General features: G+C 37.4%; 1 protein-coding gene across 1 annotated transcript in view; it reads right to left on the bottom strand.

The window, feature by feature from the left end:
• Nucleotides 1–13783, bottom strand: part of BNC2 (basonuclin 2) — an 81444-nt gene that overhangs the window by 18136 nt on the left and 49525 nt on the right. The window contains exon 2 of the mRNA XM_030969446.1: nucleotides 3750–5716. Within this exon, the coding sequence (XP_030825306.1) occupies nucleotides 3750–5716 (1967 nt within the window). The remainder of the gene's footprint in view (nucleotides 1–3749; nucleotides 5717–13783) is intronic.

Raw genomic sequence — 13783 nt, 5'->3', positions numbered from 1 at the left:
TCTGGTGATCTTGATCATAATTTGCAAAGATTAGCACTGGTTGGCCAAAGATCTCAGTGGATATTCCAACACTGCAGGCAGAAGGATATTAATGCAGGTGTTGACCTTGGCAGGAATGATGCAGGAATGATAAAGGTAGATTTGGTCAACCTTAGCACAAATTGCTACATGATGCTTTCTGCAAAGGCAGGGTTTACAGCTCTGACACAGATAAAACGTCTCCATTGTCCAAGCAGCACTGCTTTTTCTCCTGATGTGATATGCTACCTCTGGTAACAAGCAGTCTGTATCACAACCCCTGCTTTCCAAAGCCCCTTTTACAGTAGCTCCACCTGCTATCAACAATTTGGGGTTTTGTGTATGTACAAGGGCGAATATTTGATTAACCTTTGATTAACTAGAGTTACATTGGAAAAGGACTTAAGCCAAATCAGATGCCTCTAAAGGAACAAAAATAATCAGCCAATGCTATCTATCTCCACTTAAACTTGTATTTTATTATAGAACATAGCTGGACTTGTGAGTTTTAGATATCTAACTAGTTATACTAGGATTAATAATATAATTAATATAATGCTAGTAATAGGCTTCATAAAATGACAAAAAAGGATAAAAACTTCATAAGACTGTAAGCTATGGAATAGTTAGAACTCTGATTTCATTACAGAGATTGTACTGGAAGTACTGAAAAAAAATTTCATTTTAATTTTCAAAGCAAAGACACTCCAGCTAATCAAAGATAACATGACTCATAGCACAAGCAAATCACAGAGACTTTCGTAATGAGTGCAAAATGGGATGCAAATCCATTTCAAATATTATCCATGAGTTATTATTGTGGGCTGTAGGTAGCTAACCCTTATTTCTCATACAGCAATTGTTAGCAAAACACTCCTGAGTTTTTAAGTGAAATTGATTTAAGTGGCCAGAAGAAATTCTCAACTTTGCAATCCTATTAATCTAATTATCTAGTTATCTTTTTGGTAGTCTCCATAATCTGAAAAGCTGGGAACTGCATATACTCTCTCTCACAAAAAAAAAGAGAAAAATATATATATTCAAAAGGATGATGAGAAAAAAAAACTAAAAGAAATTTAATGGAAAAATTTTGGGGGTAATTAAACAGTTTGCAAAAGACCCCCAAACAAACAAACAAAACAAAGAAGCAAACAAACAAAAAATCATTCCCACAACAAAAACAAAAACAAAAAAACAACCCAAACATCCCCCGCCCCAAAAAAATGGGGTCAGGGGGAGAGAACACATTGATTTAACTTTTACTTCCTAGTTTTTTTTTTAACAAAACTGCCCTTTTTTAGACAAAGTATTAGAAAATGTTACTTAAATCTTTCATTTGCTTTCTTTGACATATTGTACATATGCTTTCATTTCTGCACACAAATTGTACCAGGCATGCTCAGATTTTGAGGACACTTAAACCTAAAAGACAAACCTGAGAAATGAATAGTCCTACTTAAGTAGCTGACAGACAAAATGAAAAGTTTTGTCTTTGAATTTTTGAATTACCTTTGAATTTTTTGAATTACAGAACCATTAAAAAATATAATATGCAAAAAAATCTTTTGTTCCAGATGCAGCACATAACTCAATTATATTCTGAATGTTACTAATGGAATGATGTAAGAAGAGGGCCTTGTCCATTACACAAGTCAAAATGATATGCAAATAATAATTTTATCTTTAAATTAGCAGCCTGCAATTTAAGACACTAAATCAGTTTTTTATTTCATGCTTCTTTCAATAAGCTTAATAGTAGTATCCTATGTATATCACAAAAAAATTCAAAATGTGCCCTATATGCAGGTTCTTGTCTTGGAAAATTTTATGCATGTCGTCACAGTTACTCTTAGAATACCTAAAACTTTACTATGCTAACTTTATTACTACCTTGATCTTTCAATGTATTACAGTTGAAATTTAATACACTGCATAAATTTCCACATCCTAAAGCTAATCAGCTCTTGTATCACATGCTCAATTCAAAGCTGTTTTGTATAGTACATGACTGATTTTTCATAATTCATTTAAGAAAACAGACTGACTAAACCAAATTCTTGACTAACAAAGATTATGATTTCAGGAACTGAAAGGGGTTTCACACATCTAAGCTTAGCATAGATTATGCCACTGATTCACATACTTCCCTTGTCAAATTCAAGACTCATAAAACTTATCAGCACACAACAAGAAATTGAGTCTTAATTTAGATCTACCTGCTTTGTATCTAGTAGTTTAACCTACTAAAATACAAGCTTCCTAGATTGTTCTTCTTAGGTGTTTTGAACTTGTATTCTTATATTTGTTCATATTTTTCTGTTTAATGGATTTCATAAATGATAAGAGAAGACACGAGATATTTAGGGATGGTATTCTTCATCAAAACAGTGAATTTTGGCTCCTTAGTATCCTTAACACTAACTTGCTTTCATTTTAAAGGATGAGAAACATTCCCTTTCAAACCACATCAATTTCAATGAAAAAATACAAAAACAAATCAGGAGCTGTGTATGAAATGTTTAGCTAGTTTTAATTTCCTTCCTGTGTCTGCTGAATTTTTACAGCCTAATGAAAAAATATGAAACACAAGTAAATGAAAAGAGGTGACCGAATTTCACCATTACTCCATGAACCAGAGAGATTTTGTTATGTGACAGGATGATCATCAAATGAGAGAGTTGTTATCCACAAGTATGAAATACCTGTATTATCCTATCACTTTGACAAATTCCATTTGTATTACATTCTCCTCAGGAATCAAAAAGATTCCAAAAGTCTATAAAAAAACAACCAAAAAAACCCCAAAACAAAACAACAAAAAAACAAACCCTAAACCAAAGAGTTTATGGACCAGGTGCTTCTGTTTAAGACCAACTGCTTTTGTATTGATGCAGCATAGCTCAGGCATGATGTCATCTGAAGGGCCAGCAGAATATACCCTGATTGATCTTAAAAATATGTAGGGAAGCCTTTTTTCTCTGAATGTGTATAAGTTCCACTGGTGGAGAAGGCAGTTGCTCACATGCAGAAAATAGTAATGCAATCTAAATGACCATAGTGGATAGACATGTGTGTAGGTTCTACTAAAGAATCAGACATGATTTTCTTAATTCTTAATATTTACTTCTTCTCACTACAACATAGTGCCTAGTTTTAATACTTAAATATAGTAAAGAACAACCTTCTAATGCTTCTTGTTTGCTTTTGTATGACCCTATGAGGGGTCATACAAAAGCAAACTGGAAATAATTCCAGTCCTTTATTACCTATCTCCATCTTTTCATTCAACCACCCATCCACCTTTGCCCTCCTTCCTAGTTCTATGGTTTGATATGCATGCAATGGAGATATTTATATTGTATATAATTTACTATATTTACTTCTTTATAGAAGATTTTCTTGTTTTAAATGTTACAGGAAGAAGAAAATAAATGTAATGAGGGCTGTAGCTTATAAACAGAAGTACAATACACATGTTCACAGGAATACAGAAAGTATAATGACATTTATTATCCAGGCAGTCACTTAAGAGGATGGCCCAATATATACTATTCTGAATGCCAAGGAACAATGAAAATCTTAAAGTGATAAATCTGTTTCAATGTCATGGGAACACAATTGTCACTTGTCATTACTGTGCATCTCTCTATTTCTTCATATAGCCTAAACTGCCTATTCTTCCATAATTCAATGCATTTAATAATGCAGAAAATCAATTAATATTTACTGACCTGTCTCTGCTTCTCCGTGATGGGAACGCAGCGTTACAGCCAGCCACTGTGCAGACATGCATCTCTTTTAAATGAACATTTCGGTAGTGAAGCTTCACACTGTAGGAACTCTTGAAACTTTTCTTGCAAACATAGCAGATCTTGGGGTCTGGACTGGAGCACATTTCACCTTCTGGGGAGAACTTCTGAGGGCTGCTGTAGTTGAATGTAGAAGCAAAACTTTCATGAAGAGCAGCCATACTGGCACTGCCTCCATTGTACAGTCCATATTGGCTCATATAGAACATATCATATGTAGGGTCTGTATACTCTTCCTTCACCTTAATGACATCCTGGTTGGAAGAGTCATTGTGGTTTTCATCAGGTCGGTCACTGTGCATCATAGATTTTTCACCAGGTTCATGGAGGCGATCATCGCCTTCCAGGGATTCTTCACACAATTTGGGCTCTGATGACTCTGACTCATTTTCATAGTCTCTCTCATGCTCCTGGTCTTCTGATGTCATGCTGTCCGCCCTTCTTATGTCTGGTCTGGACATACATCTGCCTCTATCACTTTTGGAAAAGTCTTTAACAGACAGGCCTGGGCTCATTTCCTCCTGAGAATGGCAGTGATTGTCATGACCAATGTCATTCACCATTGTGCTCCTGTCATTCACCTCTTCATCTTCATCATCAAACTCATCAGCAGTGTCAATAACTTCCTTTTCAATTTTTACTGGCATGCTTGACTTCCTTGGCTTCTTCTTGGGGGCAAGGTCTGCATTGGGCTCTGGGGTGGGCATCAACACTGAAGGTACCGATGACTCTGAAGGAGGAGGGGGATGCTGCTCCATGCCACTCACAGCTGGTATTATGGGACTGGTCGGGAGTGAGGTTGGAGGACTCACCATCTCTCCAGGAGTAAGTAAATTTCTGTAAAATGGAGGAACAGGTTGGACAGTCTTTAAAGCCGGGAAGACCAGCTGACTGGGAAGAGGGTTCTGTAGTACTGGGTCTAGAGGGGGAGTGGTAAACCCCATTGGTGGACGCCCAGGGCTTGTTAAAGTTAGGTTGGACTTTGTACTTGCTATGACAGGAGTGGCGGCACCTGATGTAGCACGAATTAGATCTTTGTCACGGTTATTCCTTAGCATAGGCATGTGGAGGCGCGGATTTGGGTTAGCACTGTGGCGATTGCGGCTTCTGAGAGAGCTGAAGACCATATTGCAGCCTTCAATAGTGCATCGATGCTTGATTTTCAGGTGCACAGCATTGTAGTGGATTTTAAGAGTACCTTTGTCATAGAAAGTTTTGCCACATGCATTGCAAAACACTCTTCCTTTCCTGGAGGCTGACCCCATTCTCCTCATTCTGTGAATTCGGAATGAGCTTTTTGTGTGCTCTGTTTTCGATAAATCATTGACTGGTGTAGGTGTTTGAACAGGAGAGACACAGGCTGGCTCAGTTTTGGGCTCCACATTTGTGATGCTGGTCAGAGCATTCCTGCTGGATGCTTGCTCATTCTTGAAAGGTGTGGGGGAAACTTCAGATTCACTGCTCTCATTATATTCATTTTGGGTTGTAAGGCTTGGTTCACGGAGCCTCATTGCTGGCTGTTCCAGCAGGAGGCCATTTGGAGGCAGCCCCAGAAGTGGAGCAGAGACTGGATTTATGTACTGGAATGGAAGCAGGAATGCAAGGCTGTTCGGGATGTTTTCAAAATGATGAATGCTGGAAGGGTTGCTATTCTCCAGGTGAGCAAGGAGACTTGGGCTCCTGGTGCGATTATTGCTTTCAATAAAAGTCCTTATATCTGAATCTGTCTTTGAAGATGGCACAGCCACAGCCTGCCCTTCTTTTTCTTGAATTGCCATCAGCTCTACGATAGATTTCGTTTCTCCAAATCTCAGGAACTGCTGAAGGGTAATGATCTCTTCTTCCCTGGACATGATGGCCCAGCGGTCCAGCACCTTGCCTGCAGCATCCTAGAGGCCATATCAAAGAAACAACAAAGACAAAACACAAAGAAAAGCTTATTGATTCTGCATAATTATTGAAGAAGGTGCTCTGCAGCCTGAACATGAAACACTAAGCTCAAAAAACAAGATGCAAACAGTGTTAATAGAACTTGACCAAACAACACAAACTTTCCATTCATGCAAATACTGTAATTAGAGTCACAGTTAGAAAACCAGATTGAGTTTAATAGTGTCAAAGTACACAAAATGTAGACCCTGGGACTCTGTGATCTAAAATGCTTTCAGTACTTTTATTTTAACAACAGCGATCTCTATAGAATGCTACTGCTTAGAATAAATTAGTAAAACATGAACTGTTGTGCACACTACTGTAAAATACAGAAAATTGTGCCTTAATCACTATTAAATGGTAACACTACCAGAAAGAGCTAAATAAATACAATTGATAGATTTGCTCCTCAGATGTGAGCAGATATAAGACTGAACCATTTCATAAGAAACTTCAATGCAAGGCAAAATGTCTTGAAAACAGCACTTAAGACTTGTACCTTAATCCCTTTTTCCCCAGACTATTACTGGCAATTGATTGATTGTAAACTTGGAACCTTGGTATGGTTTAGACTTGCGAGATTACTTTTTTTGTAGCCTTCTTATCAATGACAGTTAAAAATATGTAAAAAAGAAGGATCTGATGGATGTAAATAGCATAAATGTGTAAAAATGTTGTCTCTTAATATTGCCTTCTGATAGCAAAGGAAAAATCCAGAGAGAATACACATCAGTAATCACAAGACTATCTGTTGTTAAATATACATTAAAAAGCATTTCACACTTTCATTTTTGCTAGTAAGCATGAGATTTGCCTGAAGGTAGGACTTAAAAATTCTGCAATGTAATGTCAGGCAATCCATTCAAGCAAGTATTGATAAAAACATATTAAAATACTTATATAATGAATACATCATTTTATTGGCATCTTTCCTTTTGGGCAAATGCTGGACATAAAATTAGCACAGTAACTATAACCAACAAGAAATGTGGAAGGCCATCAAACCAGAATTATTCCAATGCTTCCTCATGCATTAGACAGTTTGAAAGCCTTACAAGACACACCACCATACTGCCTCTGATATTTTTACATCTCGAATCTCAGGTTCAGAACCTTACCTGAAGACTTTGGATTACACACTGCTGCAAAAATCATTAACTCTTGTTTGATTATGAAGTCTGAAATACCTTTCATCCCCTCCAGCCCCTTTACCCCCTGGATTTATTTTTTTATTTATTAAATTAATTAATTATTTTTAATCTTCAAATGATTGATACTTTTCTTCCTTCACATTTCCTAGAGTACCAAAAAATATAATTTTGCAATGTCAAATAATAAAGCATGTATTTAATTGATTAGAGTTGGTTTTATTATTTCAGTTTGAAAATGTTCAGTTCAGTTCATCTCTCTGGGTATAAAGTTAATGCTGAAGATTAACGCCATGTATGTTTCAGTACCTTAGAAACAACTACAAAATCTTTATAAATGCTTCATACATGAACATTTACAATCAAACCCTGATAGACAGTAAAACCCTCAACAGCAATTAACTTGGAAAATCTTACCCAGGTAACCCAGATGGAAAGCCCCTAAACCCATCTATGTGTAGAAGATGTTCATTCTGTTTTTATGGTGATGAATGAAACATCATGATGCAGATGCTGGTTTTGGTTTGCTGCATTAGTATGGAAATATGTTCACCTTTGAACACCCCTAAGCACAGTGGACATGTCTGATTTCTATGTCCTTACAGTTCTTGATGTAGCAGTATTTTACAGGCAATCAGTACTATCTAACAGAAATCATCTGGAACATCAAATATCACCCCCAACAAGAAAAATAAGTGAAACAAAACCAAGCCTAAATGAGATGAGGCGTGGGAGGAAAAAACCATCAATGCCATAAAAAAATTAAAGGACAGGTTCATATTTTAAAGTTCCAAAATTATATTTGCTTTTTTCCACCTAAACAAGTTTAGCTACTTTCCCCTTGGGTAAGATCTAAAGTTTCTTACATCTAATTCAACAACTACTAACCAACCACAGCAGTTCAACATATGGGTAATTCCCACATGGAGTTGCAAAAACGGATCTGAATCAGATTTTGATCTCCAGGCCTTCGCTGTCATATCTGACCTCATCTATCTGCACACATTTCCCATCCCAAATCACAAATATTAATTCCTTCTAACTGTAACTCCCATAGTTTAAAGATGGAAATAACATTGTCTAATTTACATTGCTTACCCACATTGAATTAGGATCTCTTTCTGCCTCCAGATGCAGGCTGCTTTGTAATGTACTACTGCCACATTTTGTGTTGGTTTTGTTTTCATTTGTAAATCAAGCTTATATAATAGATGGATGCTTTAAAAACCGATATATAAGTAATTAAAAGTTAATCACAGCTAGCACAACAATAACTAATGAGAATAGTAGGTAGAGATCCTGTAACAGACTCCCACATGTAAGGGGAAGGTGATGTCACACAGTCCCTCCCTGATGCCAGCTCTCTGCCAGCTCTCTGTATACACAGAACAGGCAGGCAAGCCTATAAATGCAGGGGTTCCCTTTGTGCTTTCAGGGAATTACTCCACATCTTAACTGCGCAAAGCTGGCACTTATCTCCATGAGTTACCTCTTGATGAGACACCACCACCCTTTGTTTCACTTTGTTTGAGAATTTACAAGGAGCAGCACCAGACCTTCAGCAGCTGCTAAGTCCCACTGATCAAAGAAACTGGCAGTAAAGGGTGTGACAGTCATGGGGTTACCCTTGCTGCCATAGAAAAAGCAGGGAACCAGAAAGTTGCTCTTAAATACTCCTTGTCTACTCCTGCTAGCTATATCAAGCTTTATCTTTTTAATTTTCAGCAAGAAGTTTTCTGGCCTTTTTTACCCAACAAAAACAGAGAGAAATATGCAGATGCCTGTATTTCATAAAACCCTCACTGCTTGTGCATGCTGTCTAGCATATGCTTCAATATTTACACAGTGAAAACTTTCCATAAATCATTGTAAGCATGTATTATGCAAAACTAGATAAAAAGTGAATAGGAATGTCATTTTTTGATAAAACTTAAAATTAACAAAAAATCTAACCATTATCCCATTTGAATTTAGCTATAACTAGCTAGGGATCTTTCTGTATATGGTAATACTTGATTAGAGGTTCAAGTCCTTTCTTACATGTAATCAATTACTTGTTTCTTACAATCTCTCATGCTAAATTTTCTCCCCGAAGCCATTAAAGCATATCAACATTTAAATACTTCATGACAAAAGGTTCCAATTTATATTACTTTTTTCAGCTCACAACTGATTAAGCCAAGCCTCCAGTGACAATGTGTACAAGTCAGTGAGTACAGAGATATCACTGCATGCATACAGCTCTAAGCCAGGCAGCAGACAAGTAAGCCGAATCTGTACAGCATACACTAATGTTCTTCCTACTTTGCCCAAATAGTCTTGCTTAGATTTTTAATTTAATAAATTTGATTTTGTTTTATTTATTTATTAAATTGTATTTTACTGTGTAGATATTTTTCTCACAATTTCAGTTGGAGAAAATCTTTTAATCTTTAAACTATATTAAACTGACCTCCAAAGATCCAAGACATAACCCATAACCTTTTCTAACTCTAACCATGCACTCAAGCCTATTTGAATAAACAGATCCACATACACACATGCGACATTAGATCTGTAAAGCAATGTCATGGTTTATCACCCTGAACCTGCCTCCTGAAGCTTGGTGATCATTGCTGTCATGTTAGGAAGAAAGGTGTGTGTCACAATATGTTAGGGTACATTTTGTCTTAAACTTCTGTGTCTAGAAGAACACATGGTGGGATCAAGATGATTATCTTGAATGACACAAACTACAAGAGAGGATGGACACAAAGATCATTCTAATTTTTAGGAGCTTAACTGGGGAGGGTTGTCAAGGTGAGTCTTCATTTCCTGAAGGTCTTCAGCCTTTAAATCTTTCAACTGAGCTTTAAAACCTCCCAGTTTAAAAACTGCCTATTTAGAAACAAGGGCAGTCTACACAGGCATACACCATAAACATACACTGTAAACTTGGAACTTCTATTATGAAATCAGTTGTTTTAAACTTAATTTTGTGTGAGAACATCCCAAGACAGCATTACAGGCAGAAGTTTTAAATGTTTACACATAGAGAAACACATTGGTGTACATAAACAACACTGATTTTTTGCAGATCTATGCTATCTTACTAATTCACTTCTTAGAATAGGAAAAACTGATATATACACCTGACTGGATACACAGTGAGAGATGCCCATACAAGGCTGAGATTAATGGAAAGGTTAAAAAATAAATTGCTTTTAAAACTAGCTTTATGTTCTGGGAGACACTCAAGGATTATTTGCAGGCACTACTGTAATAACTTCTGAGAATGACTCAAAGTTGTACAGAAAAAAGAAATAATTGCTAGGCTTCATATTTTAGTAAGTTTGCATATGCACCTAAACAGTGGGTTTTGATGCATGTCAGTGAAGTTTACTTGTTACCAAATATTGCATAAATACATGTTTGATTAAAATATTAGGCTAGCTCAGGGTATATCCTGAATTTTTCTTCTAAGGATCTGTGTATTTTCTAGCTGATCTCAAAGAAACATTTTGAATGCAGCTGTAACAGTTGAAAAGCAGACTGAAATACATTAATTTGGTCATACTAAAATTGCACAGGATGGTTTTAATTAGTGTGTAGACCAAAAAAAAAAAAATCCACATTTGTTTCTAATAAAGAAAAGCCTTCATAATTTCCACGATTTAGGGTTTGTTGTTTTTTGTTTGGCTGAATTTCCCAGAAGCATCTCTTTGCTTCACAATTAAATTTCAAGCAGCTATACTCTGGGTAGTCCTACTACTCCTGGGGTAAGAGTTACCAAAACTGTGCAGCACCACACCAATTCACATTAGTATAGATGGGACAGTATGCAACATTTCTAACTCATTTTGGCTAACTCCCACTGATCTCAGTAGGACCAAAGTAAGCCCTCTATCTAGTTTTCCATGGAAATAGACACTCACACAAGCAATCAGATACTCATTTTCTTGATAAGAGTTTTTACCAAGCTGAATGTCCCCCACCTTTGCTCCTGTAAACATGAAGAAAAGATGTGCATACTTGCTCACTGTGATTTCACATGTGCAACTAATATGAGATTTAACATACTAAGTCTGCAAAGAGGCATGGTTGAAATCTTTTCCTCTCAGCTGTCACTTTTAATCCACCTCCCACCAGCCTCCCTTCACCAACAGGAACCGCATGAAAAAATGAATGTTTAAGTGTCAGCAGTCCTTTCCTTGAGTTATACTGCTGTAGGAGGAATAAACAGTGCAGCACTACTGAGCTCTCAGTCAATAATGGAAATCTTTATCTTTTGACTTCACTGCAGCCTCCATTTTGCTAGAACTGATAGATATTCTTCCCTTATGGCACCCCCTTTCTCTTACCACTTTTTTGCCTTGCCCCAAAGAGACAGGGTAGGCATAAGGACACCTGCATGCTACAGAAGAGAAGGTGTCTGTCTCTCCTCAAAGTTTCACTGAGAATGACAGTGGCAGTGTGTGTTCAAATGAAGAGTAGCATGAAGGAGACTTTACTTACTTACATACATACATATACATACATACACACACACACACACACACACACACATATATATATATACACCATATATGCTTACTTTGGTGCCAGGTTTGTAACATTACTTGCCCTGGTTCCTCTTTCTTGGCCACATCTCTTTATGCATTCAGCAACAAAAAAATTTTGTGTTTTCACCAAAAGGACCCCCAAAGACCTTTGCAAACTTTATGAACTGGTATTGTAGACACTGGGGCAAATCTGGCTGCACTTTAGATCAAGAATAATTGCACCATAAACCTGGAGTAATCCACACACCATGCTGGAAAGTAATTTTGACCTAACTTAGCCCTGAAACACTATGTGGAGCCAAATCTGTGCGAATATATAATGGGGACGTACCACCATGGTGGAGCACAGCAGCTGTGTAACAACGCACAGGAGCACTGCTCAACGGTTTTGGAGTGAAAGTGAGGAACACCATGTCCTGCTGAAACTGCAGATGAAACATAAGGCAGTGGAATGCAATAACCGCAGCGGAAACCTGGCCAGGACACCGCCGTTAACCACCCACACTCTCACTTAATGGCCTTCAGGGTCTTTATTGACCAAAAGTATGCAGGTCTTCTGTTTCATATCTTATCCCAAAGATGCATGCCAGGAGTGCAGATCCCTCCCTGCACAAGCAACCTGCTGGGGCGCTGGGTCTGGACTAAGCTGCCTGGAATGGTATGAAAACACGAGATCCTGAACACGATTCCTTTTGGGGACTGAACTTACTCATAGTGTACCCCAATCCCAGGATGCCTTTTCATTTTTTGGGTTCATCAACCTTAAAATGCCCTGGAAATCATTGCCCTGAAAGAGGATGAGACTCTCATTTGCCAGCTGTAAAGTAGCCACATGGACTGGGAGTAATGTCTCACTGATTCCAGAAAAACCCAGTAATTTGAACTCTTTCCCCTCTTCATTCACCTCTGCAACTCCAGTGAAACTATTAGGATGCAAGGACACTAGTTTTAAATGCTTTCTCTGATTTTTAAAACATATTGTTTGACTTGTGATAAAATATTCTCTTTGTTATGGATGATTATGGACCAGATAATGTGTATATATGTATAATTCACAAGACAGTGAATATTTTTTTTCCTGAGTAACACTGCACAGAGTATTTTTATTTTTAAAATTATAATAGATCACTGTGGGGCTACAATGTAGTTAATCACAACAGCTTGAGCTTTATTTAATCATAGCAAATACATGAAGTCTCTTTATATTTGGGTGCCAGAAAACTTTTTTTCACAGCAGATGTCTGCCCATACTTAGACCAAAAAAATCTAAGCACAACCAGAGTCTGATACTCTTCTTGCATTTACTAGTTTTCACAGTGGTATAACTGCTGTGGTTTAACCCCAGCTGCCCCACACAGCGCCACACAGCTGCTCACTCATTATTCCCTCTGTGAGTGAATAAAATAAAACATACTAATATTACTGGAAATGAAAAGGAAAGAGGAATAAAACCCAAGAGAAAGAAGTGATCCACAATAAAATTTCTCCCTGCCTGCTGTCTGATACCCAGACTGTCCCCAGGCAGGGACTGGCCCCTCCCAGCCAACTCCCCCAGTTTATATATTTGGCATGATGTCCAAGGGTATGTAATGTAACTTTGGCCAGTTCAGGCCACCTGTCCTGGCCAGGCTCCCTCACACCTTCTTGGGCACCTGGTTGCTGGCAGTGCATTGAGAAAGCTTTTGGTTTAGAATAAGCACTACTTAGCAAAAAATAGAAATCCCTGTTGTTCAAAAGATTCTCCTCCTAAATCCAAAAAAGAGCACTGCACCAGTACTAAGATAGTTAACTCTATTCCAGCCAAAGCCAGGACAAGGTACTGTGATGTCCACAACATTTGCTTTGATTTACAGCTGTCGTGTTAATGACAAGTGTTAAAAGGCAGAAGATCCCACTATGTGATGACAGAAGAACTCCTGTTAGTATGGATATAAATTGACACTTTGAGCTTTAAGAAGATCCAAAGGAATTTTTTAGCAGTTCTCCTAATCTCATTTATTTTGAAGTACCAGGGACATTTCCCAAGTATTTTGTCCTTCTAAGCCCAAGAACCGCACAAATTTTCAAATGCCAACATTTATTCCCTTTACCATCTGTTCTGGTTGCGATGTCCAAAAGACTTTTGCAAATGGGAAACTAATGTGAGGTGAATATATATATTTTACAGAATCTGCTTAAAATATTAAAAAATTTTTAATGCACACTAAGGGTAAGCATTTGTTCTCAACATTCCTGAATTATTGTTTATTCAAATTTCTTAAATGGCTTTGGAGTCCATAACTTTGGACACAAAGTACAGAGAATATTTTGATGCCTTTGCTTCTCTACAACCTGC

Source organism: Camarhynchus parvulus, chromosome Z, assembly GCF_901933205.1.
Source record: "Camarhynchus parvulus chromosome Z, STF_HiC, whole genome shotgun sequence".
Lineage (NCBI taxonomy): Eukaryota > Metazoa > Chordata > Aves > Passeriformes > Thraupidae > Camarhynchus > Camarhynchus parvulus.
The sequence above is the reverse complement of the archived record's forward strand: the minus strand, read 5'-3'. Positions and strand labels throughout refer to the sequence as shown.